This window comes from Trematosphaeria pertusa (assembly GCF_010094035.1).
Source record: "Trematosphaeria pertusa strain CBS 122368 unplaced genomic scaffold BU26scaffold_1, whole genome shotgun sequence".
Classification (NCBI taxonomy): Eukaryota; Fungi; Ascomycota; class Dothideomycetes; order Pleosporales; family Trematosphaeriaceae; genus Trematosphaeria; species Trematosphaeria pertusa.
This window is the reverse complement of record NW_022987212.1, coordinates 4,029,821-4,048,117: the sequence shown is the minus strand read 5'-3', so window position 1 is coordinate 4,048,117 and position 18,297 is coordinate 4,029,821. Positions and strand designations below refer to the sequence as shown.

General features: G+C 54.1%; 6 protein-coding genes across 6 annotated transcripts; 4 read left to right on the top strand and 2 right to left on the bottom strand.

The window, feature by feature from the left end:
• Nucleotides 1-9: 9 nt before the first annotated feature.
• Nucleotides 10-3,967, top strand: BU26DRAFT_446290 (SPO22-domain-containing protein; the record flags this gene model as incomplete). The annotated part of the gene is made up of 17 exons (XM_033824614.1): nucleotides 10-70; nucleotides 124-641; nucleotides 731-989; nucleotides 1,041-1,114; nucleotides 1,172-1,259; nucleotides 1,310-1,361; nucleotides 1,409-1,444; nucleotides 1,495-1,717; nucleotides 1,772-1,899; nucleotides 1,948-2,093; nucleotides 2,140-2,320; nucleotides 2,366-2,457; nucleotides 2,504-2,673; nucleotides 2,720-2,854; nucleotides 2,907-3,201; nucleotides 3,258-3,433; nucleotides 3,597-3,967. The coding sequence occupies 17 exons, from the start codon at nucleotides 10-12 to the stop codon at nucleotides 3,807-3,809; spliced, it is 2,847 nt and encodes a 948-aa protein (XP_033692063.1). The 3' UTR covers nucleotides 3,810-3,967.
• Nucleotides 3,893-5,116, bottom strand: BU26DRAFT_35450 (uncharacterized protein). Its single transcript, XM_033822502.1, has one exon. It carries the CDS (start codon nucleotides 4,835-4,837, stop codon nucleotides 4,100-4,102), a length of 738 nt encoding a protein of 245 aa, XP_033692062.1. The 5' UTR covers nucleotides 4,838-5,116; the 3' UTR covers nucleotides 3,893-4,099.
• A 1,296-nt stretch (nucleotides 5,117-6,412) lies between these two features.
• Nucleotides 6,413-9,941, top strand: BU26DRAFT_513776 (RabGAP/TBC). Its single transcript, XM_033827693.1, has 5 exons — nucleotides 6,413-6,541; nucleotides 6,614-6,908; nucleotides 7,092-8,395; nucleotides 8,442-9,383; nucleotides 9,434-9,941. The coding sequence occupies exons 1-5, from the start codon at nucleotides 6,485-6,487 to the stop codon at nucleotides 9,497-9,499; spliced, it is 2,664 nt and encodes an 887-aa protein (XP_033692061.1). The 5' UTR covers nucleotides 6,413-6,484; the 3' UTR covers nucleotides 9,500-9,941.
• Nucleotides 9,942-10,301: 360 nt separating this feature from the next.
• BU26DRAFT_413213 (uncharacterized protein) lies at nucleotides 10,302-12,171 on the top strand (the record flags this gene model as incomplete). Its single annotated transcript, XM_033823013.1, has 4 exons — nucleotides 10,302-10,344; nucleotides 10,406-11,653; nucleotides 11,703-11,860; nucleotides 11,914-12,171. The coding sequence occupies 4 exons, from the start codon at nucleotides 10,302-10,304 to the stop codon at nucleotides 12,169-12,171; spliced, it is 1,707 nt and encodes a 568-aa protein (XP_033692060.1).
• Nucleotides 12,172-13,375: 1,204 nt separating this feature from the next.
• Nucleotides 13,376-15,134, top strand: BU26DRAFT_546217 (diphthamide biosynthesis protein 1). The gene is made up of 2 exons (XM_033831821.1): nucleotides 13,376-13,593; nucleotides 13,658-15,134. Exons 1-2 carry the CDS (start codon nucleotides 13,413-13,415, stop codon nucleotides 14,902-14,904), a joined length of 1,428 nt encoding a protein of 475 aa, XP_033692059.1. The 5' UTR covers nucleotides 13,376-13,412; the 3' UTR covers nucleotides 14,905-15,134.
• Nucleotides 15,135-15,242: 108 nt separating this feature from the next.
• On the bottom strand, nucleotides 15,243-17,124 carry BU26DRAFT_558473 (uncharacterized protein; the record flags this gene model as incomplete). Its single annotated transcript, XM_033832566.1, has 2 exons — nucleotides 15,243-16,948; nucleotides 17,013-17,124. 2 exons carry the CDS (start codon nucleotides 17,122-17,124, stop codon nucleotides 15,243-15,245), a joined length of 1,818 nt encoding a protein of 605 aa, XP_033692058.1.
• Nucleotides 17,125-18,297: the final 1,173 nt, after the last annotated feature.

The following is an 18,297-nucleotide window of genomic DNA, read 5'->3' as shown; positions in this document are numbered from 1 at the left end:
CTGCGAAGAATGGCACCACCTTATTCTGCAGCGCGCGTCGAGCGCGAAAAAAAGCTCAAGTCTGTCCTCAGTAGGTCTCGCTCTGCGCGCCTTCCCTAATACGTGACCGCTCACGCCTCGCAGCCTTCGCATCGAACCTCGCGGGCCGCTTCAGCCCGTCTCACGACGCGACGCTTCTTGATGATCTGCACACACAACTCCGTGGATTACCTTTGCAAGCTTCTTCTACTGTCGCTGCGAAGCAGGATGAGCTTGACAGACTAGGGACCGAGCTGTGGAATCTTTCGACGCGCTTGCGACGCACTGAAGTGCAACCGAATGGCAAGACGAAAGAGGAAGTCTCCGGGCAGAACCGCTCTCTCTGCCTTTTACGAGTCTTCTCATTTCTCCTCCTCGACTCAGCGAGCGGCCAGGCTTCGAAAGGACGAGAGCGCAAAAACTCCATTCGCCTCCTAAAGGTTGCGCTCAAAGCGGCGAAGGTATGCATTGATAACAGTGAGCTAAGCGGTGCTACGAAGACACTCGAGCGGGCTGCCGATTACCAGGAAGCCTTAAGTAAGGAGTCAGATGAGGAGAGCGTCGAAGAATACGAGCTCGGGGATAGCTTGCGCCTAGAGTATTTCGCGGTCCGGACAGCTCTGGTGAGAGCAAATCTCTCATAACGACCCCGGGCTTTGGCACGCTCCATACTCACCGCGTTGACCACCGGTGAGCTGACGTGTGATAACAGGCATGGCGGCAAGACCGCATGGACACCGCGGAACATATGTTCACGAAATGCAAACAATTGATGCGCGCCCTTACTCCTTCGAGCGCCGAAATCCTCGCCGATCTGCTATACGAAATGGGAAGAGGCTTGCTGGTGAAGAGGGACTATGAGCTCGCTATTCGATGGCTGGAACGCGCATACGACGTGCTCTCAGAACAGGATGCTGAGGCGCTCAGTCCGGAAACTGGAGAGTTACGACTCAGCATCATGCAAAGTATCGGTTGGTGCACCTCGCTCGCCTTCGAGGAATCTGCACTGACGCCGGGCACAGTGCAGGCATACATGAAACTGAAGACTCCCGAGGCACGGAACAAGGCATGGAACATGATGCAGCTTCTTGAAGCCGTGAGTACGCCTTTTCTTCCAGGCGCCGTCGCTGCTCGCTTATATGTGTATGGCTAGGACTACGAGGAGAAGATGGCTGTTTCTTTGCTTAAGCTCGAGCTTCTCTCCTACGCGGATGCCATCGACAGCGACCAGTTCTACACAGGTTAAGTGTCACCTCTCTACTCAAAATTTGTATGCTAACCGTGTACGCAGTCTTGCATCGAATGATCCGATCAGTGGTGCTGAACGATAGAAATTTCAAAACGTCTGTTCGCTTGTTGCAGTACCAGTTCCCAGCTAATGACGTAGCAGAATCATGCATCACATACACAAACTCAAAGATCACAGGTTCGCGTATCTTTGCTAACGTACACTTGCTTACGCTTACCATTCGACAGTAATCTCACTGCTTGCAAGCTCATCGACGAGTTGATCGAAGTTCGATTATTTGGAGAGGAGAAAGACGCATGGATTGAGAAGGCAGTTATCACGCGAATCTGGATTTGCTGTACAAGCTTTGTCGCGGAGGACGCGCTTGAGCATCTGCGAGAGCTTCTCGAGACTGTTGCGCGAAACACGCAGTTTCCGCTATCTCCGCACGCAACGCATGCTGCCCAAACTGTGGGTGATCTTGACTCCGTTTAGGGTGCCGTCTTTACTAATATTGCATTATAGCTGTTATGGAAGCAAGTCGAAGCTACTTACAGTCAGGAGCAGTACATCGCCGCCGAAGCATGGTGTCGGATATGCCTGCTCCCCTTGTTTGAGAAGGCTGGGGATGTGAACAAATCCAAGATTGCAAGGTGAGTTGAGGATCCATTTCCTGGGATGTAAAGGTTGACTCCTTGAAGAAAAATGATCTTGTGTGCTCTAGCACGACATGATTTTGCAGCGGCAAGAGAGGTCTTCTCTAAGATGTCCGATACCGGCCGGGACGACCGCGTAACACGATATTTGATGTATAGAGTAGGTCTTCGCAGCGGTGAATCGGACTTTAGTAAGACTCTAGCCGAGGATGTCGGCGACAAGCTAAACCTTTCCAGTGGCGGAGTGTTTAGACCTCGTATGTCGGCAGTCATCGAAAGATGCTACTCTGCTTTACGCCTGCGTATTTGAAGCTCAGGTGTCGGGGAACAGGCGACAGGCTATAGCGGCTCTTGGAAAGGTACTCGACAAGTACAATCACAGTGCGCCTGCAGAGATACATCTTCCAGCCCTTTTACGGTAAGGCTTTCTTTTCTCTGTGTGACGTTCCTGATCCGTGTCCAGAACGATGGCAAGATCGCTCAAGTCCGAGCTCATCAAGGATGGGGTTCTGAATTCAGACATAATGGCGCAATTGTGTACCCTTTTCGAAGGAGGTATGTACGCACCTTCACATACAGGAGCTACGCTAAGTAGAGCAAGCATGCAATCAAGCAAAGGCTTCTCGAAGAAGACCAAGCACTCCTGCTCGCGACCAGTTCACCGCCGGAGAATTCGAGTGGTTTTCAAAAAATGCGTACAATATATCGATCCAATATTGTGCAGAGATGCAACCTGGGAATTTAGTAAGGCTGCTGAATGTTTGTATTGAAGTGAGCCAGTCTCGGGGTCTCTCGTTCAAGCTGACGGCTTCACCAGTTCATCAAGCTCCTCAAAGAGCAGGGCCAATCCGACCGTAGCGACAACCTTTCGCTTCGCATGTTATTCTGCGATTTCCTCGCTGCGTGTGCTTCCGTCACATTGGCTCGGGCAGAGGACAATATCCAGGACTGCGTTAGTATTCGACGGCTTTTAGAGACTGGCGAAATAACACTGACCAGACCAGCTCCAATACTATCTGCAAGCTCGGAAGCACAGCCAGGCATTCCGGAATACTGCCGCCGACACCGTTGACAAACTCGGAGAGTCTGCGCAAGCCGACATAATAGCGAAACATTTCCAGGTCGTGAAGCTGGAGCTGGAAGCTGCTCTGAAACTCGAGAAATGGGATGACCTGGATGACCTCTTTGATCAGTGCTGGAAATACAAGGATCCAGATCATTACGAGACGCTTGCGGACCTGGTGCTAGTCATTCAATCGTGTATCATGAAAGCGAATTTGGACGGGAAGTATCAGAGCAGTAAGTTCGTTCATAACCAAGGAGAATACCTCAACTGTCACTCACACGAAACGCAGAGATGTTATCAGTTCTACAAAAGATCGTCAATATGACGTGGCGGCAAACGGGCAACGACATCGTGAAATTGTCGCGTTGGCTACGCTGCCTGTTCCAGCTCGCTCTCACGTACGACGAAAACATCAGCCTGAAGTGCGTCGACCAAGCGGCCCAGATCGCCGCTGCAAGACAAGGAGTGAGTTGCCCTTTCCTCTTTTCATCAAACCATAGCTATTTACCCACCCCCGCGGACTGCTCCAGCGATAGAGACCTCGTCAATGCTTATCAGTCCTTTGCCATCTTCTTCTCGGGTCAATGTAACCAACAATGACGTGGCTATGGCTAACTTTGAGGATAAGGAGCCGAATCACTATCCATCGACCGAGCTCGAATGGCTTGCCACAACGACTTTCAATCACGCGGTGGACTACTATATTCAGGAAAATGACACCAAGTGCAAGGTTTGGGGGGAAAAGGCGCTGAACCTGGCACAGTGGGCGGAGGATGGCGGGGAGCTGAGTAGTCTGCTCCTAGAGAAGTATTCGGGGTTGACATGGCAGGATGATGAGTGAGCGAACTATGTCCAAAGGACGGTCCATGTGGTCTTCACACGTGAGTGTTAGTGGCATAGGGCTGTATTGGTCGTCAATGCTAGTAAAGGTATGGAGGAAATTCCATGGCTGGAGCGCGGGTTTTCATTCACATCAGATGGAAGCTATTTGCAGTGGGGAAGGCATATGTGACATGTAAAAAAAAGCCGCCGCAAAAAGGATTATTCGACCCAAAGCCTTACCATACTTTTCCCCTCTACCCGGACTCTTCACTGTAGATTGCGATGGTATCTTCTGCCAAGCCACCCATCCTAGGCCCTGCTCGTCGTGACCGCAATGAGTGTCGACGGCGTGGGCGTCCGGCTCGTGTCCAAGTCCGCTATCGGGCGTCCCACATCCTGCCGATCGTTCCCGGTGCCCGTCTCTGTCGCGCTGCTCTTTGGGGCCGACGTTGCAGGGGAAATCTGCGTCCCAATCGACACTACTGGTGTCCCTCCTGGCTGGTTGCCATTCTCGTTAATGACGACGTTTATGGAGGGCGGGAGTTGAGGCGAGGTGGGCGGGTGCAGGACGTTGAGGAAGCGCGCGCCGAGGGCGATGCTGGCGAACCAGAGGGTTATGAGGAAGAAGATGAGGGCTAGAACCCAGGGGAGCAGGGGGTGGAGGCGAGGGAAGCGGCGCCGGCGTGGGGGTGGTTTCTGAGGTGGCTCGTAGTGGGTTGGTGAGGAGGGTGGGGCGTAGTGAGGGTGGTTGGTGTCGTGGGGTTCTTCTTTGAGTTCGAAGTCGCTGTGGCCGTTTTCAGTGTCGTGGGTCGTATGGCCGGTCTTCTCGTCGTGGAGAATGTTGTGGTGACCCGACTTTGTGGACAGTTTGTACGGTTTTCGGTCTTCCCAGGTGAATGTTGAGGGGCTGGTAGAGAAAGAAGAGTAGTCTTTCCCAGTGTGGATTGTTGAGCGGTATGATGGTGCTGGGGAAGGTGGGCTTGGCGAGTGTTGCAGCTCGATGGATGTGATGTCGAACGAAGGTCGGTGGTGATCTGGGGCGACCATTTTGGATTGATAGTAGTGCGTCGCGGTTGACTGTGCCTTGGAAAGCAAAGTAGTTCGTGATCTCGAGGGGAACAGAAGAGAACAAAATGCGGAGGACCAGCCCTCACGAATAGATAGAAGTGAGATAATGACTTTGTGCGAGACAATAAAAATTGACGCCAAGCAGAGGGAGACAAGAGACAAAGAAAGAGAAAGGGATGTCTCTTGACAGAGAGCAAGGCGGTGCAGGTGACTTCATTCATAGTCAAAGACTCATCTGCTAGTGCTGCATGGTTAACACAAAGAGTCCAGGACTGGAAGAGCATGTTTCATGGCATGTTGGAACATATTGACGGGTTCCTACCACGTCTTCAGAATTTTGAAGATAATGCACGTTGTCGTGATAATGCCGTGGAGGTGATGGCGCGTGTTTAGGAGAAATGGAGTGTGCCAGGAACGATTGGCGCACGAGCCACGGGGAAGAGGCAGCGTGCCACAGCTGCAGGGGTTGCAGTAGTCATCGGCCACCGCGGGGTTGTATGCAGCTCACTGGCGGAAGGGCAGTCTCATCCTTCGGCCATGTCGGTGATGATGTGGATATCTTGCCACATGTGCATGTCGTTGGGTCGTTGGAGGCCGCTTGAAAAGGAGAAATTCGAGGGCCAGTTGGTGTGCTGGGAGACCCCAGCGGTGAGCAGGTCGATTGCGCAACTGGACATCCTGGATGTCTTCATTCCCACAAGCCAGGTTCTGGTGGGCATCAACATATTATTGCGCACCCGTGCTGGACCATGGAAGACTCGGTGCGAGTGATGGCATGACGAACGGGAATGTCGGGAGCGCGCATTGAACGAGCATCGAAAGGATAGGTGGCAGTTGCACGGATGGAGAGGACACCTTCCGAGGAATCAGCCGGGAGGGCTACGTTGTCTTATCGCGGAAGGGAGGGGTGAATGGCGCCCTTGCTTGCGTGCGCCTCTCTGTCGCTGCCTCCCTGAAGCGGGCTCGTTAGATAGCAAGGCCAATTTGCAGCCCGCAGAGTGCAGCAGGACGTGGTTGTGTGGTGATATATCCTGTGGCGACGTGAATTGGCTGGTCTCGTGACGGCATTTCTTTTGTACGGTAAGGCGTTTGCACGGTAAGGCGGTGCCCCTCAGCCATTGCGGCAGCCTCATTAGCCGTTTGTTGTTTCAGGTTGCGATGAAACATGCATGCGGGCATTCACTGTTGAAGGACTCCTCGGTCTGTACGGCATGCACAAACCCGCTGAACGAACGCACCATCGTACAGTACCATAATACGAACAAGCCACCTTACCGACTCAACCACTCGAACAATCGCCGTCCCGCAGCCACAGCGCAGTGTGGTGACTCCACTGTCCAGTGCGCGGCGTGCTATTTTGAGTAACCAGCGATCGGGGCTGCTCTTCCCCGGCCTCTAGCTCCGCCGTCCCTGGCCAGACTTATTATTCACAATTCCCAGGACAAACCTCCGACCTCGCGCCGCCCCTTCACAACGCCGCACATGACGACGAGCCTAGTTTTCTAGCCTTTCCTTCTCCTTTTCGAATCACCATTTCCGCCTCCTGTAACAGCTGGACTTTACGCTCCCTTCTTTGGCACCGGCGATCCACATCCTCAATAAACCACCCCTCTAGGCAATCTCGCCATGGCCGACGCACAATCCAGGCCGGACACCGGTAGCTCGCAGAGCTCCGACAGAGGAGTGAGTGGGCTATCCTACAGCTGGTCCAGTATTCGAATGTCCACGCCTGCTGACCTGCTATTTTCCGAACAGGAGACATTCGAAGATGCGACCGACATGACCCCTCGTCCCACCTCGGAGCGCTCCCGGTCGCGGTCACTGATCAGTCGACGGGAATCATCATCCTCTACCGCCCAGGGACATCGAGCGGATTCTCCAGTACCCAAAATCCCCAACACAGACGGTACGCAGGAGGAGCAGAAACGGGACAGCGTCCCTGAACCCACCGTGGCGACCGGCGAAGATGCATCACACGCGAAATCGCCCCTGCTCACGGCACATAGAATATCTGTGACGTCGGATATGGACGAAGTCTCTCTAGACGAAGGTAAATACATGCTCTCCTTTGGGAAGCTGCTGTTCGTTCGCCGGACCATTGGCGTGCATGCATCCAAACGGAGAAATCACACCACGTTTCTGCTTTAGGCACGCTTTAAGAGATGGGAAATGGTCGCTTTACTCGGCATGAGAAATATGGCTGGTTTGGACACCCGAGGCTGACGATCAATAGAAGGCGCAAAGACCCCCGGCCTCCTGCCGAAATTACCACCCCGAGATTCCGGAAGCGGACTACAGGGTCTGTCCGGGAAAATGTCTCCCGTCAAGTTCCCTCCACCACCGCCTCCTCCGCCGGTGTCAGAAAAGCATGCTTCCGTGCCGCCGCCCGCTCCCTCTCGCAAATTGACCAGCCCGTTTGCATGGTTGGCGCGGAACACGTCCAGCAAGAAGCCAGAGTCTCCGCCGCTGCCTACTTCTGACAGGAGGAATACCAATGCCTCAATTGCAACGCTTGGGAGCAATCCGGAGTTGACGCTTAGCAAAATCGAGGATGAAGGGGAACAGACGCGCCACAATCGATCGAGTCAAGGCAGTCTACGCGATCGCTTCAAGTTCCTAAGGATGAGGGAAGAGGCTGGCATCACAATGGAGGATGAGAGCAGTGTTGAACCTGGCCATGGAGGCGCCCTTGCCGGTCTCATCGGACGGACAACAGGCCTTGGTCTTGGTGTGGGTAGCCCTGGAAGCCTAGCCGAGGAGGAACATGCGGCAGGCATCGCTTCTGGACCGGCCAGTCCTAGGCCTGGGTCTCTTGCAAAACAGCCAACAATCAATCCGAACTTGGCTCCCGGGACAGCGTCTGGATTTGCAGCGGGTCCTGATGGCGACGCCGCGGAACCGGTAGACTGGGATCTTTGGCAGGCTGTGGTGAACGAAGGGCCGGCAGCTGTATCGCGAACCAGCGCCGAGGAGCTCAACCAAGCCATTGCGAGTGGTATTCCGCAGGCAATCCGCGGCGTCATTTGGCAAGTCTTGGCGCAAAGCAAGAACGAGGAGTTGGAGAGCATGTATAGGGAGTTGGTTATCCGCGGCACCGACAAGGAACACATCACCGTCAAAAGTCCGCACTTGCCCAACGGTCATATTAACGGCGCGGGCAAAGAGAAGGAATCCGTTGCTTCATCTTCATCTTCCGTTCATTCCGACTATTCAACACCGGCCACAACTAATGGCAGCACAAATGCACCTCTGCCCTCGCCATCGATTTCGGCGGAGAACCCCGAGGACTTGGCAAAACTCCAGGCTAAGCTCGCCGCGGAAAAGAAACAGAAGGCCAAAGAGGAAGCAGCCGCGATCCATAAACTGGAGAAGACCATCAAGCGCGACTTGGGTGCCAGGACAAGCTATTCGAAATATGTCATGGCGGCAGGGCTGCAGGACGGACTTTTCGGGATCTGCAAAGCCTATGCGTTGTATGATGAAGCTGTCGGTTATGCCCAAGGAATGAACTTTATTGCGATGCCATTATTATTCAATGTAAGTGTCATTCAACTAGGCTGAGAACGGAGCTGACGACATGCAGATGCCCGAAGAAGAAGCGTTCAGTCTCTTCGTGACTCTCATGAACAAGTATGGTCTCCGAGACCTGTTTGTACACGATATGCAGGGGCTACATCTTCATCTTTATCAATTCGAGCGACTTCTGGAAGACCTAGAACCCGCGCTGTACTGCCATCTCCATCGACGAGACGTGAAACCGCAGCTCTACGCAACCCAATGGTTTCTCACTCTGTTTGCGTATCGGTTCCCGTTACAACTCGTTCTTCGGATATACGATCTCATCCTCAGCGAAGGCCTCGAAGGAGCTATCTTGAAGTTCGGCATCGTGCTCATGCAAAAAAATGCAGAGACTTTACTGGGCATGAAGGACATGGCGACGCTTACCACATTTCTCAAGGAGCGGCTTTTCGACGTATACATTGATAAGGCGCCTTCGGCATCTTCTATCCTGGAGAGTGGCTTCTTCGGCTCCGCCGGGGGCGTGGACAAAGAAGTGTACCGCGCTGACAAGCTCGTGAAGGACGCCGTAGCGGTGAAGGTCACCCCCGAGATGCTCAAGCAGTACACAGCCGAGTGGAAAGAGCAGCAGCGAATAGAGAAGGAACGGGAAGCTGAGCTGCATGGCCTGAAAGACAAGGTTTCGATGTTGGAGAACAAGGTCCGCTCGCTTGAGCGTCGCGCTGAGCAGTCCGACACTGAGCACGTCCAAGTGGCTTCGGAACTCGTTAAGACTAAAGTCGAGAACGAGGGTCTCGCAGAAGAGAATGAGACGCTCAAGACGAAGGTCGAAGAGCTTCAGAAGATAGTGGACACGCAGCCAGAAGAGGTGGAAGCCCGGTTGAAGACGGAGATGGAGACGGTCATGCAGAAGAACATCGTTGTCCACAACGAGAACAGAGCATTGGAAGAGCAAATGGCGGAGATGGAGAAGGAGCTGGTGGCAACAAAGATGCAATGGGCAACCGTAAGTCCTCATACTTGGTCCCGTTTGGCTCAAGCTAACAGTTCTGCCAGATCAACGAGGAATACGAGAACCTCAAGCAGAAGTGGAACAATATCACGCAGATGATGAACCGATAGCCGGCGTCGATGTCATCTGCTCGCATACATCCTTTTCATCCATCACTGGCGTTCGGATTGTTGGTGCACAAAGCACGTCACGGCCATAATGTCTAGCGAAACAGATGTCTGTTCTCGAGCGTCGACCGCCGTTTAATTTCGCTTTCGCTGTCCATATTCCTCTTTGCGCCCTCCCGCTGCCTGGGGTTGCGGCGCCGTCCTATTCGACTATGTTCGACTCATGACGCAACTGGCATCTTGTATATACCCAAGACTCAATCGGAGGTGGACTTGATGGTGTTCGTCTTGTGCTTTTGCGTTCTTTTCAGGATAGTTTGCGTTGCATATTTGCGAGGCGGTTGGGCGCGGCGAATGAAAACATCAGTTTCACGGCTCGCCGACTAGTGGGCCTAGTATCATAGTGATATATAGACCAGCCATGGCAGGTGAGGTCAAAGCACCCGTTTGTCGTGTGCCTGCCTACCTTCTAAAGGCAGCATATCCAGTCAGAAAGTAACTCTTCTCGTCTGTTAGGCGCCTACCTCTCTCACGGACGCCGACCGTGGGTGAATGTCGACGGTGGCTGTGATTGGCTCAGCCGCGGTCGCGCTAGCACTAGCCTAAAGTTTATTAGTGCGCTTTCCCCATCACCAAGCTTTGTTCTCCTCGACTCTTCTCCTCGACCCGACAAAGACTGCGAACGAGCCTCTCCGAGCTCGCCCAACAGAGTCGACTGTGCTACCTGTTCATCATCCCTCATCTCTTTGCGCTTTGCAACTCCATCTCCGCTTGCTTGCTGTCTGCCCCGCTGCGCGCAGACACCATGTCTGCCACTCCAGACATTTCCGCAATCCTTGCGGCTCTTGGTAAGTGACCGGTCGCTCCAACTACCCGCGCTTGGATGCACCCTCTCTGACTCTCTCGCAGCCGCCAACCGTCCAGCTACCTCTACTCCCTCGCAGACTCCGCAGCAGCCGCTGCCCGCGCAGGCGCCGCCACCACAAGGTCTGCCCCCAGGTTTCCCCGGCGCGCTGCCAACGGGCGCCCCTCCGGGCATACCCGGCTTCAGCCTCCCGCAGCCGACGGGCTCGGGCAGTGTTGACCTGAGCGGCATCAAGCCCATCAGCTCCGGCTCCGTTAGCATACAGGATGCGTTGGCGAAAGCGCGTGGCTTCGCGGCGCAGAAGGGTCTGAGCTACGACCCTCGTCCTGGTAGCCCTTACCTGTCTGATCTCGGTGTCCCAGCATCGACTTACACCTCGCCAGCTCATTCAGATGACCCGCGGCTGCGCGACCGCTCATATCGTGGTCGGTCACGGTCCCGGTCGCGATCCCCGCCGCGACGTGATAACATGCGTGACAGTTACAACCCCTATCGAGAGGAGCGACGTGCCCGTGGTGGTGGTGATGCCTATGGCCGGGAGCGCTCTCGCTCTCCTCCTAGACGCAATCAATTCTCTCCACCGCCCCGCGCCTATGGCGGACGTGATCGCTCTCCGCCTCCGAGTGACAATTCAGAGGTGATCCTGATTGATTCTTCTTTGGTCGGTCTTGTGATCGGGCGCCAGGGCGAGAGCCTACGTCGCATTGAACAGGAATCGGGGACTAGGATCCAATTCATCAATGGTCCCAACAGCGGACCCCAGCGTGAGTGCCGCATCACCGGCAGCCCAGGTGCTCGCATTACCGCAAAACGAGAGATCAACCGCATCATTGAGGAGAATGGTGGTAATCCTGCTCGTGAGACTGGCCGTAATGCTCGCGCCAGCGTCAAAGCCGGTCATCAGCCCGCTCTTCGAGATGGTGAACAGTCGTCGCAGATTATGGTGCCTGATCGCACCGTTGGTCTCATCATTGGCCGCGGAGGTGAGACGATCCGTGACCTCCAAGAACGAAGTGGATGCCATGTCAACATCGTCGGTGAGAACAAGAGCGTGAATGGTTTGCGCCCTGTAAATCTCATCGGTAGCCCCACTGCCGCAGCCCGCGCGAAGGAACTTATCATGGAGATTGTCGACAGTGACACCAGGGCAGCGGGAGAGGGCGCTCCACCAGCGATACAGCAGCAACAACACAGCAGGCGTGAGAATTTCGACCCTTATAGCGCTGGCCCGAACAAGATCAATGACAGCATCATGGTTCCCTCGGATGCCGTTGGTATGATCATTGGCAAAGGTAAGGTGTTTGCTGTGCTACCTCAATTCTGTTACTGATCCTGTTAAAGGCGGTGAGACCATCAAGGACATGCAGTCGACCACTGGGTGCAAGATCAATGTCTCCCAAGCCTCTGGTGCCGATATTGAGCGTGAGATTGGCCTAGTTGGGACGCGTCAAGCCATTGACGATGCGAAGCGTGCTATCTGGGACAAGGTGGAACAAGTGGTTAGTCAGGACCGCCTTTTTTTTTTTGGCCATATTGTGCTGACTCTTCGCAGAAGGAAAAGAACGGAAGCAGGCGTGGTGGTGGTCGAGATCACGGGAACTTCGACAACTACTCACATCAACAGCAGCCAAGTTACGGCCAACCACCCAACCAGCCACCCAGTCAGCCAAACCCACCACAGCAACCACAAGATGGTGCGGCCACTGATCCATACGCCATCTATGGCGGGTACCAGAACTATATTGCCATGTGGTATTCCTCGATCGCACAGCAAGCAGGTCAGGGTGATCAACGACCCCCGGGTGCTTAAGCTGCTACTCATGCCGCGTGATTGATGCACGAGTTGCTGAGACCTCGCCGAATGATGCGTGCTATGCTGAGGATTGCTTCATTATCATGACTCCTATCTCGAACGACAACTCTCGATCCTTCTTCACTACGGCGGATATACATGCAGTGCACCTTAATTCGTGGATGAACGTACGCCGAATTCGGATTTGCTTACCGATGGCATGGATTCTTGATTACCTCACTGGATTTTTCTCATCGCGCTCATGAACGGACACTCCGACGGATGCATGATCGGCCACCTGACTGTCGGTGAATGACTCCAACCACTAGCAGCCGGCCCTCCCGCTGCGGTATCGGTATTTGTGGACGGATCTCCCGCGAGTTATTTACATCCGGGATCAAACAAGTTGTTTCTTCTCCGATTTCAATCTCCATTCAATCATGCCAACATTATCGCCAGCGGCACGTACCGGCAGGCACCTTCGACGTCACATCTGCATTACCACCATCATCAAAAATTCTTTCATGCGTTCATGTTTATACTCGCGCGGTCTTTCGGACTCCTGCCTGGTGCCTCTTCGTCGGCGTGCGAAGTCTCGCAGGTCTGCCCCTTCCCATCTTCCTGCATTGAGGGTGGTACGGGCGGATTGGATTGGGAGTCCTCATCTTTCTTCCGAAACTGCACAATTTCAATCACGTTCTTGCTTCAACGGAAATGTACCAGTATAGCTTTTCTATCCCTATGGCGTTTTGGGTAGCTAGGCTAGTCTACAATAGTATCCCTCCTTTTTAGACAGTGATCCGATGGTTTTCTACTTTTGTGATGCCTTTCGATATTGGCGCGCGGGTTAGCCTAGATGGGGTGGAGAGAAGCCAGTATAGGACCGCCTCTGCGCTGAATCATCTGTGGCATGTGCAATTATCGGCCACCCCTTCGTAACACAGTATTTTCATTGAATAAACAGAGTCACGCCTTCTCTAGATGGCAACGGGAGCATGGCCAGTGGTTTTAGCTAGTTCTCAATGAATAGTAAACGCAGGCATAACTCGCTCTCGCTTTTACATGCTCAACATATTCACTCTTTAGAGAGCACAAGCTATTAACTTTTGCAAGATTGAAACTGCTCTTCCTGTGAAACTTCACTCGATATACCAGACGTGGTGCCTCAGGCAGGTTTTCAGCCCTACCAACTTTCTCGCGCCCCACTTAAACATTGCCATCCCACCACAACCCCACGACACGACGCGCCCGACGACAAGATGGAAGAAGACAGAGCAGCCACAAATCTCGGACCGTCTGCGGAAGATGGTATACCCGAAGAGCCATTCGCCGTGCCAAAACAGCCAAAGAGAAGATTTGTGGGCAGAAAATCGACGGCGGATGCAGGGAGCAAGCCGGCAGATCCAAACTCCACAATCGAGGACTCGAGTGCTATACAAGGTGTGAGACACCTGTGAAGACCTCACAGCAAGTCTGCTTGGAAGAAGCTAATATGCGCATGCAGTTGCTCAACCCCGTCGAACCGCCCGCGCGCTGAATACGATTCCCGACGATATCCTCCACGATACAGACATCAACGAAGCGATTGCGCTGCTACCGCCGAATTACAACTTCGAAATCCACAAATGCATACACCGGGTCCGCACCTCGGGCGCAAAGTCCATAGCTCTCCAATTCCCAGAAGGTCTGCTCCTCTTCGCAACGACGATATCAGATATCCTGACGCGGTTCTGTCCGGGGACATCGACGCTGATAATGGGCGATGTGACATATGGAGCATGCTGTATAGATGACTTTACGGCAAGGGCACTGGGCTGCGATCTTCTCATACATTATGCGCACAGCTGCTTGATTCCCGTAGCTGTTACGAAGATTGCGACGCTGTATATCTTCGTTTCGATTGGCATCGACACACAGCACATCATCAACACTATCACGCAGAACTTCCCGACCGGAAAGACAATAGCGCTCGTCGGGACGATCCAATTCAACGCTACTATCCATGGTATCGTGCCCATACTCCGACGCGAAGGCTACAACCCCATCGTCCCGCAAATCGCTCCTTTATCCAGAGGCGAAATCTTGGGATGTACGTCACCCTCCATGGCCATAAATCCAGGCCAGCTCAACGCAAAAGGAAAAGAAGAACCAGTCCCGGATCTCCTGTTGTATCTAGGCGACGGCCGCTTCCACCTCGAAAGCGCCATGATCGCCAACCCCTCTCTCCCCGCCTACCGGTACGACCCCTACTCACGCCGCCTCACGCACGAAACCTACGCCCACACCTCGCTCTACTCCCTGCGCCGCGCCGCTATCCTAACAGCGCGCAAAGCCCGCACATGGGGCATTATCCTCGGCTCCCTCGGCCGCCAAGGGAACCCGCACACGCTCACGCTCATAGAAAACGAACTCAAGCGGCAGGGCATAAAGTCTGTGAACCTTCTGCTTTCGGAGATCTTCCCGGGGAAGCTCGCGATGATGAGCGATGTCGAGGCTTGGGTGCAGATTGCGTGTCCGAGGTTGAGTATTGATTGGGGGTATGCGTTTCCGAGGCCGCTGTTGAGTCCGTACGAGGCGCTTGTAGCGTTGGGGGTTAGGGAGGCACCGTGGTTAGATGAGGAGACGGACAACGGGAAAATAGAAGAGAGGGAGAGGAGGAATCTATATCCGATGGATTTCTATGCTAAGGAGGGATTAGGGAGGACAACCGTGGATCATGTGACGGCTGCTGAGGTAGAAATCAAGGGATGAGGACTGGCAAGGGCACTCGCATAGAAGGGCGTTGGGGGTATTAAAAGGAATGAAAGGGCGCATTATCAGGCGTTGAGAAAAGTCCTGCCTCTGTGGCCTATACTAAGAGAAACGTCTTGCACCCAATGCGCGCAAGTTCGCATTTGAAGTGATCGGAGAAGGATCTCTATTCAATCCTTCTGTAAAAGCTATGTACGTAGTGCAACATAACCTCCCAAATCTGCTCCATGAACTCCGCCCCTTCCTAAGCAAACGCCAAACCATGAATGGGTATATCCGCATAATACATATATGTACTCATCAAAACATGACCGCGCAACCTTTTCCCCTCATCCTTCTCACAGCCAAACCGCTAACCAACCCAATCCCACAAAGCCTAACAGGAATATGCCGCTCAACCACCCGTCCGTCATCGCCGCGGGTGCCCTCACGCTCACCCCCGCATTCGGCTTCCCCGTCGGATATGGCAGCGTTCCGGGCACACCTGTGTTCGTGTACAAGCCTGCGCCCCCACCATATCCTTCTGCACCGCTCTTCGTCAGCGTCACGATCGTGGTCACGGGCTGCATATAACTTGTGCTGCCCTGGATCATGATTGCTGTCCCTCTCGGTTCGAGACTTAGCACAGTCCCCGAGACTGTGATGGGCAGCCCACCGGGAATGAGTGTCGTGCCTGGGTGCAGGATGTAATAGCCGGCGCGGTTTGCGGTGTAGATTTCGCCCCAGAGCGTGAGCGCGGGAAGCGCTGTGGTGGTGTAGATAGCGCCATAGGCTTGCGAGAGTGTGGTAGTTTTCCCGTTGACGACGATGGCGGTTGCGGAGGGAGCGAGAGAGAGCGTGGTACCAGAGACGGTTATGGCGGGCCCACCAGGAGTGAGAGTCTGGCCGCCGATTACGTATTGCGAGGGGAAGGCGTTGCCGGTGCCGGGCGGGTCGGAGAGTTGGTTGGGATTCTGGTTGTTAGGGTTTGGGTTGGAATTTGAGTCAGGGTTTGAATCCAGTTTCGAGGATGGATTTGCGGCGGGGTTGGCGATCGGAGTGAGGGTCTGACCGTTGCCGATAATGATGGGGAGGAGGATGGGGCCGTCCGTTATTTGACTGTTTGGCGGTTGGGCTGCTGGAGCCTGGAAGGGGACCGTTTTGGTGCCGACGATTACTTCAGTGCGGCCGGCCGATGTTTGGATGACAATAGGAGTGTTGTCTATTATGACGGTTTGCCCAGGTTTTACTGTTGTTGAGCCGCCGATGACGAAACCTCCGCCTTGGCTTGATGGTTGCTGGGTGACGATGATGTTGGATGGGCCGGCAGTAATTGTCGCTTGCGGAGGGCGTTGTGTCGTCTCTGCATGCTCGGCAGCAGGCTGGCTCGGCCAGAGAGTCGGCCATTCACCCCACCCCGTGGCGGTAATCTCGATGACGGGGGAGCATCCTCTGCACGGAGCGGTGGCCGTAAAGTTTGGTTCTGGAATCTCGTGGTGGCCATCTGGGTCGCCCGGCGCTGTGGTCTCGGCCGGTATCGGTCGCAAGGGTTCGTCTGTTGATGCCATGGATGGCGCTACTGGCGCTACTAGCGTCACGCTGACATTGGAGAGGCTGGAGACAATGCTTCCATCGGTCCGAATTGGAGTGCCTATGCTGGACTGAATAATTCCCGGGTTGGTTGGTAGAGGTCCGGATGAGATGGGCGCAGATTGGATCAATCCCGTATGCGCCGGTGACGAAGGTACGACAGCTGCTGGCGGTGACGAAGTTATCGGGCCCGAGGGTGGTTGCGAAGGGATCAATCCGGAAGGTGGTCGTGAGGGTATCAATATAGGAAGTAGTGTAGAGGAGGTGCGAGGTGCTGAAGGAATGAGGCCTGGTGGGGGCGTTGAGCGGATGGGTGCGGATGGTATGAGACCGGTGGGTTCTACAGCTGGTGTGACGCCGAAGTCAGTTTCAGATACCTCAAGATGTACTTTCTGCAGCGTCTGCATACTCGGTGCTGAGGGTATTAAAGCAAACGTCGCCAGCGGCGTATCAGTTGCAACATTGCTACCGGTCGCTATCGCCCTTAAGTCAGTGCGAAGAACTACGGCAGCGGATGTAAAACATTGAAGGATGCTTACCTGCTTGAGGTAGAGGAGTCGCAACACGGACCCATGTCGCCCATATGCATAGTAGTCGGCATAAGGAGAGCATCATAGAGTGCGCAGCGCCCTCATGACGAATGTTGGACATGATGGGAGCGAGTGCGAAAGCGAGCGAGAGAATGACGGCGGCGAGCACATCGGCAGGAAAGAGAGAAGTGAACCTTACATTTGGTTTATGAGGCGACACGAATATGCATTCCCAATTGCCCAGAAGTTTCTCTGCCATGAGCCCGCAATCAAAGAGTATGAAACGAGAAATCTCCGTACTTCTCCTCCCGTCGTAATTAAGACGGGCTGGCGGCTGATAGAGAGAAGAAATCGAGAACAGTGGTATATGGATATTATTTAGATTGTTGTTGATTAGGTCGGCATAAGCTTTTTGAGCAGCTTCCGCGCCGATTGGAGATCCTCCCGAGTGTGGGGTGGTTGATGTTGCATGGGATAAATTGTAGGCGAACATGCGCCGCCTATGATACGTCCGCTGGATGTTTGCAAGAAAACTTGCCTCGATGTGGTCGCCTAAGCGAGAATTTACCCCAGCTGAGCGTCATAAGCTGCCGTGGAGCCAACACAACAGGTAAAGGATCGGTTCAGGCGAGGCGGATAACTGGGCAAAGGCGCAAGGGATTGAACAGACCAAGGCGCAGTGGGGCCATACGGCAACGCCGTCCGGTATAGAAGGGGAGAAGGGGAGAAGAAAGATGAAAGACGCCTCACATATATCTCGCATGAAGGGTCGGAGCATCCTGTACATACCTGTGCCTTCGCGCTATGAAGCTTTGCAAATGCAAATCATATTGTTGAAGTACCTGTCCAGGAGCGGTCTTCGGTCTGAGAAGCGAGCTTCGGGTGGTTCGGTGATCAAAGGTGGTTCCCACGAGGGGGCATGTGGCTTCGATGAAGTTCTGCCGGCACTCGGCGTTCCGGACCGCAAGAGATAATCAGCCGGTACCAACCAAACCACTCAGCCAAGCGCTCGAGAATCCTTGGATAATGTGCAACGTGGCGCAAGTGTTCTTGGGTCTTTTCGAGTCCATGGAACGTTCGTCCGGGAGGTTCGTTGAGTTTTCTTTGCAGCTCTTTGGCGCTATTCTCGAATAGGCCGTGTAGTACTGATACTCTACTCCGCTCGAGAGGAATGGAGTGGATAAGTCAGCACTACCTGGGACTCACCATTCTAATCCGGCAAGCGTCTGATGACGGGAACAATGAAGCCTTTGGCTTGTTTGCTCGGACCGAACACTCGACTACAGACCCGATT